At 45.0% G+C, this 21,748-nt stretch overlaps 1 protein-coding gene and 1 long non-coding RNA gene across 2 annotated transcripts in view; both read left to right on the forward strand.

Moving 5' to 3' along the window:
- The window catches only part of WARS2 (tryptophanyl tRNA synthetase 2, mitochondrial), an 89,873-nt gene extending 86,949 nt beyond the window's left edge, over positions 1-2,924 (forward strand). The window contains exon 6 of the mRNA XM_032302036.1: positions 2,387-2,924. Coding sequence (XP_032157927.1) covers positions 2,387-2,835 — 449 coding nt within the window. The 3' untranslated portion in view covers positions 2,836-2,924. The remainder of the gene's footprint in view (positions 1-2,386) is intronic.
- Positions 2,925-3,688: 764 nt separating this feature from the next.
- On the forward strand, positions 3,689-13,494 carry LOC116567921. Its single transcript, XR_004276427.1, has 4 exons — positions 3,689-4,432; positions 9,091-9,095; positions 9,953-9,958; positions 13,484-13,494. It is a non-coding gene; the product is annotated as an uncharacterized LOC116567921 (long non-coding RNA).
- The last annotated feature ends 8,254 nt before the right edge of the window (positions 13,495-21,748 follow it).

A 21,748-nucleotide genomic window follows, 5' to 3' on the forward strand; every position in this document is an offset into this window, starting at 1 on the left:
GTGGGACAGGCAGACCTCATTACATTATTGACTAAAATAGCCAAAAGAGTTTGAAAAGTATGGGAAAGACAAAATGAAAAATAATCAAATTCATTAAATTATGTAACACACACACATGTATATGTATCGGTAAATTATATAATACTTTAAATTGAAAAGTTATATATGGGAAAGACTAAAAATGAAAAATAATCATTTTCATTGTAAAGCATTATATAATTTACCAATTATATTTCTTTAGTAAATTATGTTATATTGAATATATATTAATAAATTAATGTATTAATATTATATTAAATATTAATATAGTAACCTATACAATACTTTATAATGAATTATATATGATATATACATATATTCTTCCCTATTTTATGGATGGAGAAACTAAGGCTTGGCAAGGCTAATTTTGCATCCAAGTCACATATCAAGTTAATGGCAAAGATCTGATTCCAAAGCCATTGGACCTTGCCTTCCCTAGTCACAAGAAAACAAAGTCATAAGAAAGAGAACTGCTGAATCACCAGGTTGATAAAACAAGAAGGAGTTGATCATTCTCACACCCTCTTTTCTTAAATGCCCAACACTGATAGGAGGTATAATCCCCCCACTGGATCTGAAGCCTCACCAGCAGCTGGGAGACTACACAAGTTTGGAAGGTTCTGGAGGAAAGAAACTGTGTTTCTCTATCAACATTTTGGTAGGGATGTAGATTTGTGGCAGGGGCAGAGATCATTGAGCCTAAGCGCTGTCCGTCTTTATTAAACTGACACCATTTTATAGGCATATAACATGGGCCCAGTATATGAGTTCAGAAGCATAAGGCAGGTAAAAATTTCTAAGCTATTCCAGTAATTCACACAAACAAAAAATGGGCCTACCATGCATTGAAATAAAGCTTCTTTTAGCAATAAGAAATAGTTTAATGTTCTTGCCTATTATTATTTTACCTATTTCAACTTGGATGTTTCTGTAATAGCCATAAAACAGGCAATTATTAATAACACTGGTTTATAAAGCACAGCTTAACGTCTTGATTCTATCAGAGCAATAACCGAGTCGTGTGTGTGTGTGTGTGTGTTGGTATACACTTACATAACTGTGGTAAAGAAATGAAAGGATTGCCATAGATTGTTAAAATTTGTTGGGGGGAGGAAGAGCAGTGTTCGAGGCAGAGGGTAATTAGCTAACAGGGATGAGCAGAGAGGAAAGGAGAGAGGAGAAGAGAGACATAGACCAGACTTTTTAGAAAGGTGTGCACGGCTAACACGCAGAATGATTTCATTTGTCTAAGAGTAAACATTGTATGTATATGGATGCATTAAAAGATGCATGAAAATATGATCAACCAAATGTTAACAGTTTTATTACATGTTTCAGGTGATCTTTATTTTCATGCTTATATAAATGGCCTGAATTTTTCACAATGGGTATTTCCTATTTTTATAATCAGATAAAAATAATAAGGTCATATGACAAGAAATAATAAGTGTTGGCGGGAATGTGGCGAAAGAAGCACCCTCGTGCACTGCTGGTGGGAAGGCAGACTGGTGCAGCCGCTGTGGAAAACAGCACGGAGAGTCTTCAAAAAATTAGGAATAGAAATACCCTGTGATCGGGTAATTCCACTACTGGCTATGAAAACACTAACTCAAAAAGATATGTGCACCCCTGTGTTTATTGCAGCATGGTTTACAATAGCCAAGATACAGAAGCAACGTAAATATCCATCAGCAGGTGATGGATAAGGGAGCGGTGCTATTTAGACACATGCTCAATCATATATGCTCAACCACAGAAAAAGATGAGGTGGTGCCATCCGAGGCAACACGGGTGGACCTAGAGGGTGAGTCAGACTGAGAAAGACAAATATCATAACTCATTTATGAGTGGAATCTTAAAAGAAAAGAGAGAGAATAAATAAACAAAAAGCAGAATCAGACCTGTAAAAACAGAGAGCAAACTGATAGTTGCCAGAGGGGAAGAGGGGGGTTAGACAAAATGGGTGAAGGGGAGAGGAAAGTACAGGCTTCCAGTTATGAATGAGTAAGTCATGGGAATAAAAGGCACATAAAAGCCACAGCATAAGGAATATAGTCAGGGTGGTAGCATTGTAGGTGATGGACAGTAGCTACATGTGTGGCGAACAGAACATAATGTATAAATTTGTCAAATCAGTGTTGCGCACTGAGACTGGAGTAACATGGTGTGTCAGCCATACTCGTTTATAATAAAAATAAAAATAATAATAACAATAATAATAAAGCCCTTTGGTGCCCTTGGCACTTTCTAAGATCTAGACACTGACGTTCCTGGTGTGATGTTTTCTGATCCTGTTCTTGTCTTCTGGCTTTGGTGTCGGTGTGCGTCTGCTGGCGTTGTTCTCTAGCATCCATGAAGAAGGTAAAATCCCTCCGTGATCCTTCTGCCAAAATGTCTAAATCAGACCCTGATAAACTGGCCACAGTCAGGATAACAGACAGCCCTGAGGAGATCGTGCAGAAATTCCGCAAGGCTATGACAGACTTCACATCGGAGGTGACCTACGAGCCAACCCGCCGAGCCGGGGTCTCCAACCTGGTGGCCATTCATGCAGCGGTGGCCAACCTCCCCATAGAGGAAGCGGTGCAGCAGGGTGCAGGCCTGGACACGGCTCGCTACAAGCTGCTGGTGGCCGACGCCGTGATTCAGCGGTTTGCTCCCATCAAGAGGGAGATTGAGAAACTGAAGATGGACCGGGGCCACCTAGAGAAGGTTTTACAGATGGGATCCACCAAAGCCAAAGAACTAGCCCACCCCGTGTGCCAGGAGGTGAAGAAATTGGTGGGGTTTCTATAGGAAGCTTCCCCGCATGGCAGAAAGGCTGTTATGTCTTGCGGCCTGTGCACTCCTAATTAATAAAGGCAGCTTTCCTCCCAAATGAAAAATGATGGGCTTGGAGACGTTTAGTTCTGGTACACAGGATTATTGGCTTCATATGATCAATAAGAATTTGTAACTTTCCAATAGAGCGGCGTTCTAAATCCCGTCAGCAAATGCTGTGGCCAAGAAAGAAAGAAGGCCTGATTCTCTGAATCCTGAATTATTTGAGGCACACGCCTCACCCAGAGTTTAGGTACACAGATGTGACTGAGGTGTAATTTGGCAAATAAGGATATCATTTGTCTCTCCTTCTGGAGTACCTACTATTAGGGGTGCTCACTTTATGTGTCCCAGCCCTTTCAAATGTTTTCGTTTTGTTTTGTTTTGAAGTAATCTCTACATCCAACGTGGGGCTCAAACTCACCACCTGGAGATCAAAAGTCTCACGCTCCACTGACTGAGCCAGCCCCTTTGTCCCAACCCTTTTAAAAAGTAGTACTTAGATTCTTAGACTTATAATCCTTGGGATATGGTTTGGACCCATTTGTGTTGAGACCTTATAAAAATAAATTGATTATTATAGTTCATTTGTCACTGAGCTAGTACCTGTCTAAATGTATTAAGTTGTTTAACTTGTCCCTGATGAAACCACACTGACTGTCCCAGTAAGTATAGTTTTGTTTTGTTTAATTCAGAAATACATGATACTATCTTCTTTTTTCTTTTTTAAAGATTTTATTTTTTTATTTATTTGACAGATAGAGATCACAAGGCAGGCAGAGAGAGAGGAGGAAGCAGGCCCCCTGCTGAACAGAGGGCCTGATGCGGGGCTCGATCCCAGGACCCTGGGATCATGACCTGAGCCGACGGCAGAGGCTTTAACCCACTGAGCCACCCAGAAACCCCATGATACTATCTTCTGAGAAGGTTCCATGATTTCAGCTTGATTGATTTACAAGAACCCAGGTTCCAGGATCCTGTTTGTAGTTAAGTACTTCTTTGCCTTTGCTCCCAGTTCAACATCACCAGCCCCCTGGGAAATGTACCAGGGGATTGGCATTTTACCCTCCAGGAAATCGAGGCCCAGAGAATACATTACCTTGTGCAATGTCTATCACTCAGTAAGAAGCAAGTCCAAGATTAAAACCTTCACTCCTTTAAGAGTGCTGTTTTTCCCATTAGCACAGAACCATAAAGAGCAGGATCTATGGGACTCCAAACATTCTTATTTTGAACGTGAACACTTGATATACAAGACCTGAACTATAGCACTGTTCATATCGGTAATTCAACCCATAGCTGCCTGTTTTAAATCTGGATTCAGCCAACCTTGGTCGTATTTGCTTCTTGGAATCCCCAAAGCAGATCCCAAGTTCTGTCTCCTAATCTTCTCAAGGCAGAGACGCTTCGAGGTATCCTGCCAGACCACCATAGTAATGAGGCCTGACATTGCAGATTCTCCCCGATGAGTGGAAGCTTCTCACCTCCCCTCTACCTCAGCCCCTTTGAGTAATAATGAGTCACTCTAAAACCTAGCTTCTCTGCACTTTCTGAATATGGAAATGACAATCCTGTTAGCAAGCTTGATTTTGTAGGGGAAATTGCTTGTAAGTTTTTTTGTCAGTGGGTACCATGATCATAAGGGACTAGAATGTTGGGCAAAGAATTTGTTTAAAGGTTTATTTATTTACTTATTGGGGGGAGGGGGGAGAGAAAGCGCAGGGGGAGGGTCAGAGGGAGAGGAAAAAGGGGAGAACCTCAAGCAGGCCCCTTTCTGAGCGCAGAACCTGATGCAGGGCTTGATCCCATGACCCTGAGATCATGACCCGAGCTGAAATCAAGAATCCGAAGCTTAACCGACTGAGCCACCCAGATGCCCCACAAAGAATTTTTGTTCATGTTCCTTAAGGAAAGGAAGTAGAGTAGTCCTTTTATCAGAACAGATATAAGTACACGAAACACCGCATCCCGGAATCTACCCCAGGTAGATTTTCTTGGAATGTGATATCTATAGTCCTAGAGCCTCTTTGGGCATAGTTCCTCCAGGGCTCTTTCCCCCCCCCTTTAAAAGAAACCCAAGTGTGAATGCTAGAAAATGACAAAATTAAAGATGGATCTATCAAACCAATTGTTTGTGTCTGTGTATTATTTTTTAATCTGCTTGCCACACCTTTCATCCACAGAACTAAAGGTGCCATGGAAAGAATCTCTGTGGAGAAAAACTAGGGGACTAGGATGACTTTCAAGGAGCAAAGCCCTCACAGTGAATGTGGGCTTGTGACTGACCATCCTGCTCTGGTTTTCTTTGCAAGTGACCTGAGGGCTCCTCAGGTCCAAAATGCACAGCCATGACTGAGAGACTTGCCAGTGACCTCAGGAAGTTGGTAAATGAGCCAAGATGAGAACCTAGATGTCTTTTCCCTCCTTGTCACCTACCTACAGGCCTCAGCCCAATCTTTTCATTGAGAGGAAGAATCAGAGAGACATCAAACTTGTGGCCCACCTCAAAAGGTGATTTTGTCATTTTCCATATGTTTTGTGGAGAGTTGAAATGGTGAAAGTTATTTCACATGGCAGTAACCATGGCCAGGTAACTCAGTGTTCTTTAGCTCTACAAGCTGACAAACCGTATTTCAAACCCATTCTGACAGACCATCACTTGGAACACATGGGAGTATCTTATGCTATGTAGGAACCTCATAAACATGTCTCGAAATAGTGTCTGAAAATGGGCTAGAGGTTTCTGTTAAAGTGTGGGTTGTTTGTTTTTCAGAAATCGTAAAGATGCTGATCCCCACACACTAAATAACACTGTTGAGTTTTCACATGAATCAGGCACCCTACCAAATGTCTTAGAATGTTAGAATGTGGTTTTCCACGTGCAGTTCCCTGCCCTGCAGTGTGACCATGACTAGGCAGATTCCCTGGCTCTCCCCAGACCTACTGAATCAGAAATGTGGGGGATCAACCCAGCAATCTGTGTTTCAACAACCTTCCAGGTGATTCTGATCAGAATGAACTTTGAGAGCCACTGCTTTATATGTATTCTCTTGTTTAATTCTCAGAACCCACTCCTGGTACCAGTCTCATATTACTAAGAAGGAGACCAAGACATGGGAGTGCTCCGTACGTGCTCACTAGCCTCAGGGACTAATGACCAGCATGTTGGACAGCGTGACTAGAGAGTATTTCCATCATCACAGAAATGTCCGTTGGACACTGCCGTGTGAAGGCATTCAGCTTGCTGATTTTGCTTGTCGTAGGTCGAACACATACAGGTCAGAACTGTCCAGAGAGAGAACTCTCAGCTGGAGAGTTCATGAGGATAGTGAAAGGATTAGTTGAGAAGGACAGACCATAGAGTTCCCCAAACCATACTGGAGTAGTAAGAGCTAGCATGTACTAGTCTGCACTTGCTCTAGCCGGGGCATTCTGTGTATTTATATGCAATATCTCACTTCATATTTCTATCAGGCTATAAGATAGGAATGATTAGTGCTGCTCTTTTAAGTAAATAAAGTAAAGTGAAGATTCAGTCACCTTTGTAAGGTCATACATTGGTTGTTACTCTCTGTTATCTCCGAGTTAGGAACCCATTGGTACCACTTAACCAGTGTGTCCAAGGGAATGGTCTGCCCCTTCTTGACCAGTCTAGATTGTGAGCCTCTCCTGTGTGTCCTGTGACAGCCCTCATTTTGCCCTCCCTGCCTCCCTTCTTCCTACCTGTGCTGCTTCCTTCAATGCTCCTGCAGTTATTCTCCAAAAGTTCTTCATTTGCTCACACAGCACAGTCTAGTGTGGTTCAGATTTTCATCACCTGATACGGGGATTTGCCATCAGATTTTGTGGCAGAGACTCCTCACCATGCCCCAGTATCTCGTCTCTCCTTCCTTCTTAGGGATGGAATCCTCTCCCTTAGTTTTAGCAGAGAATGGAGTGCTAGGCAGGGACCACAATTGCAGCCTGCCCTTCAGCAAGCAATGGTTCTGTGAATCTGTTCTAGCCAATGGGATATGGGCAGAAGTGATGTGCACAATTTCCAAGCCACATCTCTTTTAAAGGAAGTTGCTCCCACAGGCGCACATCTTTACTGGAATACCCCATTGGGCCCATGGATAGAAGCCACAAGAGAAAGATGGGGGGAATCAGCCCCTCAGCCTGCATCCCTGAACTCAATAAGCAGGCTGTCATTTTGCCCTGGATTGCTCTCCCTAACTCTGGACTGTTATGGGAAAAGTAAACTTTTATTGTATTTAAGCCACTTTATCCAGATATCTCTTTGTTAGAATACCTACTGAATGAGAAGCTCCGGGTGGGGCTCAGCAGTTGGTTTTAATAACCCTTCCAGTGACCTGGATGCCTGTTAATGTTTGAGAACCACTGTACTGGAGGACCAAAAAAGAATAAAAACTGGCCTCTGTCAAGGAATTGACATTTGAGATAAAATGGCACAAATAGATGATCAGTCATAAAAACGTAATTATTGCCTTGATGGTCTGCTATTTTCCTGTCTGCTCCTCTTTCTTCATCAGATTAACTCAAAATAATTTAGCTTAGATGTTTACAAATGTGATTATTTATATAGACAGCCTAAAAGTTTAGGTCATGCGAGTTGACGCAAATCCAAAAGTGGGAAAATAACTAAAGCTACATTTGTAATAGGGTAAGCAGAGATTGAATCATGAGGATTAGAATTGATGAGATCTCCTGAAGCCAAGCAAGACAAATAAGCAGAAAGAGTATTTTATACCATGTGTAGTAAACATAGGGTACTTATTACCCTGTAAAAGATTATATTGTCTAGAAATAAAAAACAGTTGAGCGTGGATTAAAAATCATGAGTGAGAAAGTCATAAAATTACATTAAGCACAAGTTAGGAATGTTCCAATTATTCTGAAAGTATCTGACGTTGGCATCATAAAAGGTAAGTACCGTCTTCACTGTCGCCACCCTTTTCATCATGATCTTCAGTGTTCGGAATTCTAGGCTGGACAGGACTAGACCAATGTGGCATCAGTGATGGGCTAGAAAAGAGAATGCCCAAGGATAAAGAGTCTTGGACTCAGTGTGTTTTGTGTAAAACCTGTACACCCTTCAGATTTAATGGCCGATAAAGGTAGAGGAAATAAAGGAGACAATGGATGCAAAAAAAAAAAAATTATTTCAGATTAAAATCAGTTTGCCATTATTCTTCTTAACAAGAGATGGTTAAGATCACTGAAAACTGTAGAAAATCCAAAAGCTACACAAAATATTGTTACAAAATATAGCAAACTGTTCTTATGCTAAATTCTTTAGATAGTAGTAACATATAAAATAAGTGTTAGGGGCATCAGTCGGTTACATGTCTGCCTCCAGCTCAGGTCATGATCTTGGGGTCCTGGGATTGAGCCCCACATCGGGCTCCCAGACTCCCAGCTTAGAGTCTGCTTCTCCCTTTTTCTCTGCCTTTCACTTGTGCTCTCTCTATAGCAAATAAATAAAATCTTTTGAAAAATAAATAAATAAATACTAGTATATCCCCAAACTGCCATACTTAGGATACTAGACTCTGTGATAATGAAGAGGTAGCACTTAGTGTTGCTGAAAGCTCTGGACATCTTTTGAAGAAAGGGTTTAATTTCCCCACCCACTGTTAGGAGCAAAGTCATTTGCTGCTAGAAATCACTTTAGCTCTGGCCTCCGTGTTTCTAAAATCTTTCAGGGTCTTGAAACTACCATCCAGCTTCGTAAGATACAACCAATTTATTTCCTTCTTTCCCTCTTTTTCCCTTTAAGGGTGTTTCATCCATCTTCTTTCCCAAAATACTGTCAGTCAGGATTCCTATTCCAAATAATTCGGAATCAAAAGCATTCAACAGTCTGGAGGCAAGTGAGCTTTTTATTGCATTTTTATTGGGAACAAATTGAACTGTGTGGGCAGGCTAGAGAGGGACCCCTCTGTGAGACTCCAGCCGGCCCCACCACTGCACCCCAGCAAGGATTCATGTTACAAGAATTACATCACTGTGATCTGCTTATGTTGGCTGACCAGGCCTAACAGGCCCCTGGGTGTTGCAGGCAGGTTAACTCCTGTCAATCTTCAAGAACCTTCCATGAGAGAGCTCATGGGGCCCCAGAAATCTGTCTTTCTTCCTATGACTTTGTAATCTTCTCCTAATTTAATACATGGAGAGATATTTGGCAAAATATAACTGTATTATATCTTCATGAACACATACAGAGCATAGGAATTGTTGCCTCATTTTACACTTAAGTATTCCCTGTGTACTTTGGCACTAATTAACCTATTTATTGCCCTTGAAATTTGCAGCATAAATTACTATTCATTTACTGTATGCATACTTGTTTATAAGTGCCTTTGAGGGCACCGAAGATTCAAATGGCTTCACAGGACAGATAATTGTGTAAATTCATTATATAACCTCACAAATATTTATCAGCACTTATTTATGTGCCAGGCACTGCTCTAGACACCAAGGAAACACTGGTGAACAAAACAGACAAAAAGCCCTACCCTTTTTGAATTGATATTGTAGTGGAGAGAGACAGACAATAAATGAGCAAGGAAAGTACATGGTTAGGCATAAGGTGATGAGTGATGTAGAAATAAAAAGAAAATGGGACTAGAGTGTGCTATGGAACTGACTTGTGACCCCCCCCACCCCCAAAAATGCATATATTGATGCTCTAAACCCTGGGAATGTGCCTTTGTTGGGAGACCAGGCCTTTAAAGGTGTAATTAATTAAGTTAAAATGAGGCTGCTAGAGTGGGCCCTAGGGCGATCTGACTAGTGTCTTGATAAAAACAGATTAAGACACCTAGACAGACATCAGAGGTGCTCCTGCACAGAGAAAGGACCGTGTGAGGACATAACGAGAAGGTAGCCATCCGCAGGCCAAGGAGAGAGGCCTCAGAAGAAACCAAACAGATTGACATCTTGCTCTAGGGCTTCTTGTTATGCCAGCCCTTCCCAACTCGTACAGAGTGCTTGTTTTCAATAGGCTTATAAAGGATGGTGTTACTGAGGTTAAATTTAAGCAGAAAACTGAATGAGGTGAGGAAGATGGCAAGGTAAAATCTGGGATGAGACCACAGTCCAGAGAGGCCATCAAAGGCAAAAGCAGGAATGTGCTTGACTTGTAACAAGGAAACCATTGTAGGTAGAGACGGGTGAAGGAAAAGGGAAGTAAGAGATGAAGATGGAACTCTAGTGCAGCCAAGGCCTTCCAGGCTATTGTAGGATGTTGGCTTTTAATTTAGAGCAATGGAACTGGAAGGCCATTGTAGGCTCAAGTTAGAAAAGGTTCATACTGGGGGTGCCTGGGTGGCTCAGTGGGTTAAAGCCTCTGCCTCCATTCAGCTCAGGTCATGTTCCCAGGGTCCTGGGATCGAGCCCCGCATCAGGCTCTCTGCTCAGCAGGGAGCCTGCTTCTTCTTCTCTCTCTCTGCCTGCCTCTCTGCCTACTTGTGATCCCTCTGTCTCTCTGTGTCAAATAAATAAATAAAATCTTAAAAAAAAAAAAAAAGAAAGAAAAGAAAAGGTTCATGCTGGCCATTGTATTGGGAAATAGATTATAAGGGTCAGATGTGGACATGGGAGGACTAGTTAGGGGATTATTTTAATCATCCCTATAAGAGGGAAGCCTTGGAGTAGCATCATAGTGATGGAAGTGGTAGGATGTCAAATTTGGGATATATTTGTGAAAGGAGAGCTAACAGGGTTTGCTGATAGATTGGTTGTGATAACAGAGAAAAAAAAAAAGGAGTCAAGGATATCTTCAAGGTTTCTGACCTAAGAAGTTAGAAGCATGGAGTAGCTGTTTACTGAAATGGGAAAGACTGTAGGGAGAGTAAATTTGGAAAGATCATGAGTTTGGTTTTGACATGTGGAGATGTTTAGCGGGCAATTGGATATTTAAAATTAGAGGTCAGGGAGAGGTCCAGGCTAGAGATATTAAATTGAGAGTCATCAAGATAGAGACAGCACTTAAAGCCAGGAGTCTTGAAGAAATCTTCATGTATGAGTGTGGACAGAGAAAAGAGGAGGTCCAAGGACTGATCCTATTTCAAGGTAGAAGGAAATGAGAAAATATGCAGCAAGGAGCCTGAGAAAGAAAGGCCAATAAGACAGAAGAAAAACCAGAAGAGAGCGTTACCCTGGAAGACAAATGAAAAAGCTGTTTTCCAGAAAAGGGCTAATCTGTGTCAAGTGAAGTGCAGGCTGAAAAGGACCACTGGGTTTAGCAACGTGGGGGTGACCTTGATCAAAGCAGTTTGGGTGGATGGAGGGGTCAAAAGTTGAATATGTTTAAGAAGAAATGGGAAACGGGAAATGAGAGACAGTGACCTTGACAACCCTCCCAGGAATAATATTTGCTGGAAAGAGAAGCAGTGAAATAGGACAGGAGGATAGTGATATGGAATTGGGGTGGGGGGACAAATAATTGCATGTTTGTATGCAGATGAGAATGATCTTGCAGAGAAAGAAAATGTGGTGATGCGGGAGAGAGAGGGAACAATTGCTGAAGAGGTGGGATCCACAGCACCTGTGAACAGGCTGGAGTTAGAAGGGAGAGCACAGGGGAGGAAGAAGAATCGAGGGACAGAGATGCAGGTGCGTTTTTACGCGTGGTAGAAAAGCAAGCGGTCAAAAGTCGCTTCGTTGTCTTAATTTTCCTAGTGACATAGGGATCAAGGTCCACGGCAGAGAATTAAGACAAGGAAGGACACCTTGGATGTTTGAGGAGAAAGGGACGGTCATCGGGAAAAGGAAAAGGAAAGTACCAGGAAAATTAAATGGAAGCAGCAGACAGCATTGAGGCTAGGGAACATGACTTTATGAGGGCGGTCAAGGCAGCCGATTTTGTTCTGGCCACATTGCACTGTATTGCACATCAGCAATGTGCAGGAAAAGTTGAATTTTCTTTTAAAAATTTTTATTTAAATGCAATTTAATTAATATACTGTATTATTAGTTTCAGAGGTAGAATTCAGTGATTCATGAGTTGCATAAAACACTCAGTGCTCATCACTTCAAGTGCCCTCCTTAATGTCGGTCCCCCTGTCCCCTCACCCACCTCCCTTCCAGCAACCCTCAGTTTGTTCCCTATAGTTAAGAGTGAGATTTAACCTAGACCTGGGCTTTGCTAGGTAACTGCAACAGAAGGTCAAAGTGGTAAAGACTGTAAGTGGGTTTAACAATGAGCCATGGCATCCAAACCAGGCGAGGGGGGAGGTGAGGCTGTGAGGGGTGTGGAAACAGTAAAAAGATAGCAAGATCAGTTGATTGAAGGCCCCAGCGGTGTCCAAGAATTGAAGGAGATGTCAGTCTGAGAACTCCAGCTCATGAGCAGGTAATTCTTGGTACTGATAATCAAGTGTGAGGGATGGCCTGAGGAAGGATTGTATATATGGCTGGAAAGGATGATCTCGGGAGAAGAGAAGATCAGAGAAGCTAAGGGTATTGTAAAGATCATTTACTTCAATGTGCAACCACAAAGACGTTGCCCAGAGAGGTACTGGAGACAGTGAGAAAGGGCCTGGAAGAAAAACTTGAAGAAATGAAGGTGAGTGGTCTTGGGAGGCTGTAGGCTGATGGCCCAGGTTCCCAAGCCAGGGGATTTAGGGAGGAATGAGGGATCTGGAAGTAACAATGAGGAATAAAGGGGACATGTCCTCCACCTCCAGTTGCCAATACTATGTATAGACTGGAGCACGAGGTCCCCCACATTTCCAGCACCCCCTGGTAGCAGGCTTAAGCTGGGTAGTGACCAAGGGTAGTGAGCAAGGTAGTTTTCTCCTGGTCTGCCCTTTGGAAGACGACAGGGTGCGGAGGGCTTGAGAAACATGCGGCTGGCCATTGGGTTGGTATTTCTTAACCTATAGATGATTCCTCATCAGTTAAAGCATTGGCAGAATTTTATAAGTTCACTGAGAGGCCCTGCTAGTCTGATTCTTAGTCCAAAGCACTACTTTTTATTGTTTCGTTTATTTTGTTTAAAGGGGTTGGGAAGATGAGAGGCCTGGCAGCTAAATATCTGGGATTCTCCAGGCAGGGAGACCCTTCCTAGGACTCTACTCTCATTTCCCGGGGCTGCTTTGCTCTGGAGCCCCTGGGTGTAGGTGGGACAGACCTACGGTTGCTCTGGGGCACTATGTTGGTTCTATCACAGGGACACCATGGAGGTGACATACTTTCTCTGGGCAAAGATATTGCTTTGCACTTGACCCTCCTAGTTTTTAGAGTTATTTCCTCGGTATGAGCAGCTTTGCTTTCTAGAAGTGTACCTACATTAGCTGGCTAAGAGAAAAAGAGTACTGGAGTAAGTGATGATGCCGTCTTTCATGTGGCCGGTAAGCTATTCTTAAAGACGTTTCCAGAAGAGGCATTCCAAAAATGTTTTGAACAGTCATTTGACTAAGATAGAGAATCCCAGGATATCTTCTTTGAAGGACAACTCCAATTTGAATAAATAAATTCCGGTGTTTAAAAATGTATATATTGGCCCCGTGGCTTTCTAGTCATCTTTGCATCCTTTAATCCCTTTAAAAAAAAAAATGGAACTGATCAAAGAAAAGAGCCCTGCCTTAGTGACAGTTGCTGTTCACCGTTGTAATAGGCAGGATGTGTGGCTGAGATAGAAAATCTTCTGATTTGGTGGAGTTAAGATCAAACTCAACACTGTTCACTTTCAAATTTAGTCGACATCCAATTCAGATATTTGAGACTTTTGAACATGCGAAGGCAGAAACATAGTGAGGAGTCAAGGGAGGAGCTATTCCTTATCAGGGAGGCCAGTATTCAAATGTCTATGCCTTATGCTCTTCATCTAGGTACAGGGTATTAAAGAGAGGCTCCTTAAGAAAGTAGAAAGTCTTTCTGTTTGGAAAGTCACAAAGAACGACCAACAACTTGACCTTGAGTGTTTATGTTTGCCATGGGGAAATTTTTTTTTAAGCTTTTATTTACTTATTTGACAGAAAGAGAAAGAGAGCACAAGCAGGGAGAGTAGCAGGCAGAGGGAGAAGCAGGCTCCTGGCTGAGCAAGGAGTCCCATGCCAAACTTGATCCCAGGACGCTGGGATCACAACCTGAGCTGAAGACAGATGCTTAACCAACTGAGGCATCCAGACATCCCACCACGGGGAAACTTTAAATGAAAAATACAAAGAAGTGGAAAACAGAAAGCTCCTTGAAAGTGAGCTTTATGTCTCTTTATATTACATAGTCTGACACAGCACATAAGCCTATGTGATAAGTTGGCTTCCTTGGGAAAATCCAATTGATTGGCACACCTTTTCCAAAAATAGAACCTTCCTTGAGGATATATTAAGCATGGCTCTTTCCCAGTTCCCTTTTGCCAAATAGCACACACTTACAGAAAAGGTTATCAAGGACATACTTGAAATAGGACCAAATCAACTAATGCCCCAGTGGATGGAACCTTTGGGATGACCTCATGCCCACACAAACCCACTGAGTTAGCCAGTCCTCACAGCTTATAATGGAGCAGCTAAAAAACAGACAAACAAACAAACAAAAAACCTGTGGCTGGGGGAGTGGAGGAAATAACACGAAAGAGTCATCTTCAGCTTAACTTATCCCCTTTTGTATGTTTCATAACCTAATGTGGGAAGACAAGGGAGGAGATGATGGTTCTGGAGAGAATTCGGGCAGGAGGAGATCTGACCTGATTGATGGAGAAATCCAAAGAGAAACTTCTATACCCCTGGACTACTGTATACTGAGATACTGTCCCTCAGGATACCTGGTACTGCCCAAAGGGATGTCTGAACATTACATTTCTCTTAGCTTTTTCCATCTTAAATAATTGGGTCTTTATCCTTCACCTTACTCTAAGATAACTGATTAACCTGCCCAGCAAGATGTAAGATGTTTTATATAATCAAGGTAGTAACTTTGAGTCTCTCATCCCAGTATGTAACAGTCTGGCAGAAAAAAAAAAAAAAAAAAAAAAAAAAAGTAAACCCATTAAACATGGTCAGTCCTTCACAATCTGGCAAAACTAGTTTTGGTTCAGATGACAAACTTACTCATGAAATGTGTCTTGGAAGAGTTTTCAACTGAACGTAGTTAAATATCTAATCCGTTTTGTGCACCTTTGTTTTATACTTCTCTGTTTGTCCACTCACTCAACAAATATTTATTGAATGCCTCCTGTTATTAGCAAGGTACTATGCTGGGCACAGAGAAAACTTAGGTAAACATGATAAGTATCAAGGATATTAATACTGATCAATAAAGCCCCCTAAAAGTGATTCACTGTGAAGTATTCTAAACAAATGACTTTTAAAATGTGGTTATTAGGGTGCTTGGGTGTCTCAATTGGTTGAGTGTCTGCCTTTGGCTCAGGTTGTGATGGAGCTGGGGCTGGGATTCAACCCCTGCTTTCTGGCTCTCTGCCCTGCAGAAAGCCTGCTTCTCCCTCTACCTCTGCAGCTCCCTCTGCTTGTGCTGTCTCTAGCGTGCGTGTTCTCTCTCTCTCATAAATAAATTTAAAAAATCTTTTAAAAGATAAATAAATAAAATTTATTTATTTACAATTTAACCAAATACAATTTGGTTCTTATCTTCCCTTGCTCCTCCTGATGAGCCCTTTCAGTCCTACTATAGAAGTACTGAAAATACTTTGGTGGAGCGAAGTACAAAAAAACCCAGTTTGCGGTATAAAAGAAAAAATGAAATTGGCACTCCCCTTCTGCTCTTAGAAACATGAGGACTTTGCCTGCTCTGGGGGTTCCTGTTCTTTTGGAAGCCCTCAGCTGGTCTTTAGCAGCAATGATGACATAAAGGAAAATTACATTCTGATGCAGAATTCAGCCCCTTCATCTTTCTCCTTTCTCTACAGCATGAAGCTAGGGGCCCATAGAGGATCTAATATCAAAAGGAAGACGGTAATACCACTACATGGAGAAAAAAAAATAATTACCAAATTTCCTGAATAGTAAACAGCCTAAAAAAAGAAGAAGCTGAACCCTTTGATAGCTTGGCCCTTGGTCTGCCCGTGAATGCCTTAAGGATTATATCATCAGACTGACTCCAGCAGCCCGTGCTATTGTTTCAGAAGGAGGAAGCGACGAAGAAGGGGAGGGAGAAAACGGGATGGGTGGGAGCAGGTCTGCCCTTTGGGGAGGAGAGTGTTGGATTTTGAAGGTGCGGTTATCAAATGTTCATGTAGTGAGGCTAGAAAGACAAATTGAACAATTTCTCAGCGTCTGTGGAAAGGAGGTTTCTCAAGGCCATTTCTCCTTTTCTTGGGGGATTAACGTAAACGTTTGGATTCAATAACTTTTCTACCACAGATGACATTAGCTCAAAAGAGGGATAAAGCGACCTGAAGTTACCCAGAAAAGTTATTGCTGTAAACTATCACCTGGGGGCAGTCTTGTGACTGTTAAATTTCTTCCGCCTCATTCTCGCCAGGATTGCACTCCCCACCACCTTTTCTTTTCCTCGATGGGCTCAATTTCTTTATCCGAGGTTGAGGGGTGAGAAAAAAAGGGCAAAGGGGAAGGACGCTCAGGAACTAAAGCTCACGCCCTTCTCGATCAGGCGGGAGGCGATAGCACCAGACCGTTGGGAACAGTTTCCTTTGGGTCTTTTAAATGAAAAGCCTTGGAAGCTGAGGAGGCGGCAGGGTGGGGGCCGCAGACAGCGGGTCCTGGGATACTAACGACCTCAGCGCGGACGGCAAGAGCCAGAGGCCCGGGATTCCCGAGATTCCGGGAATTTACGGAGACCCCGGACCCGGGAGCGCGCGCGCGCGCACACACACACACACACACACACACACACACACACACACGGCCCCGCCTCCCTACCCCACCGCGCCGGGCCTGCCCCGCGGGTTCCGAGAGGCCCTGGCTCCCGCCCACGACCGCGCGGGGACTAGTTGGCAAAGGGCAGAGGGGGGTATAGACCCCACCGGGCGCTCCCTGACCAACGTGGATACTCCGGCGGCGGCAGCAGCCAGGCCTGCCCCTATCTAGCTGCCGCCCCAGGCCCTCGCTCACAAGCTAGTGCCGTCCCTAGTCGGCTCCGGAGGAACTTGCCGGCCGGAGCCCGAGCATCCACAGCGGCCGTGGGGCTGGCCGGGGCCGCCCGCCTCCCCCCATGGCCGGCCGGGGACACGCGTTGCAGCGAGGAGGGATGGAGGCTCACTAGTTGCATCCTTGGAAGTCGGGCCTCCAGAAGGTCCGAGTCCCGCGTGCTGTTTCGACGGGGATGGTGTCTTAGCATTAAGAGCTCCTAAGACCTTCCTGCGCTAGAGGCTAAAGTCGGGGCAAGGGAAGCGGGTTAGAGCCTCCGCCGGGCGGCCGGCGGGAGCGCGGGGCCTAGACGGTTCTGGCCCTCGGCGTGCATGTGCTGGTGCAGCCCGGGAAGCGGCTAAGCGCCAGCGCAGTCGGGCCTACGAGCCGTGAGAGTGTGGGGACAAACCTAAGAGCCCCAAGTCCGAAACAAAGCCAGAGCCTCGCTCCACAAAACAGCGGCGGGGAGCCTGGGTTTACGAGGGGGGGTTTCCTCAAGGCTTTACCTCCCCCCACAGGCCCAGCGAGCACGCATAAGAAGGGGGCACCCGCAAAAATGAGGAAGAGGGGAAGCTTCCTGGAGGACTTGGCCTCGGCTTTAACCGGGAGCCGGAGGCCTCTTCGGGCCCAGGACCACACGCCGGTTTGCGTGTTGCGAGGTGGGCGATCCGAGCCCTGGGCACCGCCCGCAGGCTCCACGGAACTCGCAGCGCCGACCCATTTCTCCGGAAGTTGTGCCCAGAGGGGCAAGCCCTTAGTGGAAAGGAGGGCGAGGCCGTAGCTTTTCCAAAATCTTAAAAGGAAGTAAGAAAGAAACAAAAAAAGAAAAGGAAAAAGAAACAAAGAAAAGAAAAGAAAAAGAAAATTCAAGACAACCCCCCCCCCCCCCCCCACACACACACACTCCAACCCCGCGCCTCCAGAAGACCTGGAAGAGGCATATCTGGGTTAGGGTGAACAAGGCGCCTCAGTCCTTCTTCATCTCGAGCCCCTAGAAATAAGGCGAGGGGTCCTTTGTGCACCCTCCCTGGCTGCCGCAGCAGCCCTTGCGGCCGGCCCACGTGGGGAATTGCCCCGGTGGGTTGCGTGGGAATGAGCCCCCGCTGGGAAACCTTGCGAGGGGGTAAGTGGTGCGGGGGAGCCCGGGTCGAGCCCACCGAAGGCTCTTCGGTTGTCCCTGTGGGTGTGAAATCCGCGGAAGCCCCGTCCCGAGAGGCGTATTTGGAGGCAGAGCTGGCTTTCTAGTGGGCCCTGGCCAGGCGTTCGGCCGCGCTGCTCCCGGCTCCCCCAGCTTTTTCCTTTTTTGCCTCTTGCGGCCCCACCCGAGTTCCGCACGGCTCTTCCCGCCTGGGACAAAGGCAGGCGTAGCAGCCTGGTCTCCGTTTGAATACCGCGGACGAGCCCGAGTTGCCCAAGGAGCTCCTGCGCTTCGGAGGGCGGGGACCCAGAGCCTGACCTAGAAGCCTCTACTCTCTGCGACGAGTGGAAAGCGCAGAGCTGCGAAGGATGCGTTTTGGCACCGCCCGCTTCCTGCGCTAGAGCGGTCGGCGGCCAGACTCCCTTTTCCAGCACCGGTGGGCGGTTGGGGTCCTCAAGCAGCCTCGCTGCCTCTCCCACTGGCCCGCAACACTTTGGGCGCTGCTACTGAACCCGGGCCGGGAAAGGAAGAGCGCGCCCACCCCTGGGTGGTGGCCGCCTGGCCTTGTAATTTAGCGATCCAACGCCGCCAGGGTGTGAGCGTCTCTCACCAGCACAGGTGCAGTGAAAGTGATTGGGCGCGTTTAAGTCCGAGGCTCTATTTCCAAAAACTAGTTGCAGAAATAAGAGCGATGTTCAGAAAAGGAAAAGCCGTTTGCTTCACTTGTTTAAGGTGAAAGTGAAAATGTTTGCAGCTTGATATAGCTGAATGATTTTCTCTGTTGTCTGCTTCACTAGATACAGCAAAGGCGAATGGACAATTAGAGAGGTCGCGCGTGCAGTTTACACTTCTCTGAATCTGTAAAAGAAAAGGCTCCCGTTCTCAGTGCCCTCTCGTCACTGCCTTCGCTTTGAGAGAATTGTACCCGCCTCGGCCGTTGGCGTAGGATGTGCTTGAATGCAGCCACATCTGGACGAGTTCGGGTGACTTTCAACCCGCCCCACTCACCCGCCTTTGCCCCCGTCCCTCCAGCGGCATTATATCCATTGGCATTTTGTAGTTGGCTTTTCTATCTTTGGGGACGTTTTACCTTCCTCCCTACTCTTTTGTCACACCCTACCCTAGTTGACCAAAAACAAAGGAGGGGGGCACTTCCAGACGGAATGCCCATATGAGTACCTCTTTGCTTGGCCTAGAGTGTAGAATTCGAAGTCACTACCCAGGAATATGCTTGTACATGCAAATACCTAAGGCAAGCCTGCTGAGCCTTATTCACTAGCTCTGATAAATCTCAGAGGGTCTGAGCATTCAATACTAGGGAGTTCAGATCGGATTTTAACCAACTATGGCAGGAAGCCACAGGCCACTGTCTCATTTGCTGCTTCACATCCAGAAAAAGTAACACACTGATAAAGCAGATAAGTTAGTAAAGATGCATGAAAATGATTGCAATAAACAAACAAACAAACAAACAAACACTAAGTGATATTTTGAACTTATTTGCAGAATTTCTGAATTTGGAAAGTAGAAAAAACTCTTCTTCCCTTCTGTTTTTTCTGTAGGTGGATTACACTGTGTGCAAATGACATTGTGTAGTACTGTTACAATGTGTGTATTTGTGTGCACATGTGTTTGTGTGTGAGAGGGTGATATTGAAGTGTGCACCTATGGAAATTGCCCTAAACCAGTCTCTCCTCCTCTCTGGCATATGCAGTGAAAAGAAATTCTTTCATTGCAAACTTTATGATTCCCAACCTCCTTAGACTGCTCCTGGAAGGGGAACAGGCTTTAGGAATGGAAAGCATTATTTAAAAGGGATTTAGCACACTCTGCTTCTCAGCATTTCCCCCAAATGTAGTCGGACTGGAAGTTGGAGCTCAAGGCTGTCCCTCCCCCACTTCCACAGAGGCACAGGAGGAAAAGTGTGAACTCCTAGGGCGCCAGCAGACTCGTTACCACCTCTGGCAATGACCCAAAGTGTGCGTGTATCTTGAAGTCCGAGCCCCATTGCTCTGATTGTTCAGAGCTGAAAGTCCCACAAACCTTCCATGAAGTCAAATCATGGATGAATTTGTACTCAGACACACACATTTTTACAAAGGAGAGCTTAGTAAAATGCCCTACACGTGGTAGACATTCAGTGATTATTTGTTGAGTGAATGAATGAACTCATGTATATTTATTCTTTCCAAGGCAATTTTTAAACTAAATAAGCTTGTATATGCATATGTAACATATATGTAACAAAGAATTGTGTGCCCAGAATATAGGGGAATTTTTGTGTCTGTCCCTTTTTGCTTTCCAGTTTTCCCCCAGCACCCCCTCCCCCAAATCCCTGCCTGAGGCACAGGTCTCTGCAACTAGTTGGTAAGCTTATCCGTCCCCCACCAAAGCCTGTCAGTCAGCCAGTAAAAGCAAATGCATTGCTTTGGTCACGTCCTTACTTCCCTCACAGATCACACTCATGTTTCTATAAAGGTTCTTCGGCTAATTTCATCCTGCACACCCCCACATTCCTTTATACTCTCTATAGGTGGTATAGTGCTTGGGTTTCACAGGCCTGGAAACAGCCAGATCGCCTCTGTTAACAGACCGAGCCTCAATCAGCATTTTCACAGACTGGACAAAGTTCCCAGGAAAGCTTTGTTTTGGGTCTTAATATGGGAAAGGATTGCCAGTTCCGGGAAGGACAGAAGCCACTGTTTCCAATCTGGCTGAGACTAGTCTCATGCTCTAGGTTTGCATTACAAAGATGTGTATGTAATCGCAATTCCGTGTGACTTAGAAATTACAAACCTGGTGCCTCAGAGAAAAGAGTCCAGTGCCAGGACTTCTGAGCTCAGTGGGTCTCAATACTGCTATCAGTAGACCCCAACTCATCATCCTTCTGAGGGACCTGGAGGACCCTTTTCTGTGCCCCAGCCAGCCTGCTGCCACCTGGAGGACAAGGATATCTTCTTCTTCCTTTTTCCCCCATTTTCCTGGGAACTTTGTCCTCTTTTGAAGAGGAGCAAGCTGGAAGGAGTAGCCAAACCACTGCCCTAGTCACCACAGGGCAGGAGCCCTTCTAACTTCTGTTCTTTTGGAACAGAGTCTGCTTGAGCCTGAGAGACCCAGGAAAACAAAGACAAAGACTTTTCCCTTTCCCCTCTGTTCTCCTCTTCCTCATCTCTCATCTCTTCCCTCACAGTCTCCCTAGCATTTGGAAGTCCAGGAGGTCCAGGAGGGGGGCTGTCTCTAAAGGCTTTGCCTCCAAGGCTGCTATCTGCTTCATCAGGAAGGACAGTGGGGGCAGGGTCAAGAAAGAAGTATTTTAAAACTCCACTAAAGCCAAACTGAAAAAAAAAAAAACCTCACAAAAACAAACAAACAAACGAACAAAACCAGTGGCAGCTCTTCAGAGGACAACCTAGAATGTTTCAGACCACACTGCCAGCCCCACAGGAAGGACATCTCCTCTTTAAATGAAATGAACAGTGATCAGGACTCAGGGGTTGGGGGAAAGGGGCCCCACAAACAGACTGCGGAGGTGGAGGGGGGTCCAACTTGTTTCTAACCAGAACAGCTAGAAAAATGTCAAACTCTGGCTGCCTCTGGAGCTGCCCCATGGTGAGTCGTTTCCAGGAACAGGCCTGACCCAGGAAATAGTTCTCCCAATGAGGCTTTGGATTTGGGTCAGGACACTTGTGATCCTCTG

The sequence above is a fragment of the Mustela erminea genome, chromosome 10 (genome assembly GCF_009829155.1).
Source record: "Mustela erminea isolate mMusErm1 chromosome 10, mMusErm1.Pri, whole genome shotgun sequence".
Lineage (NCBI taxonomy): Eukaryota > Metazoa > Chordata > Mammalia > Carnivora > Mustelidae > Mustela > Mustela erminea.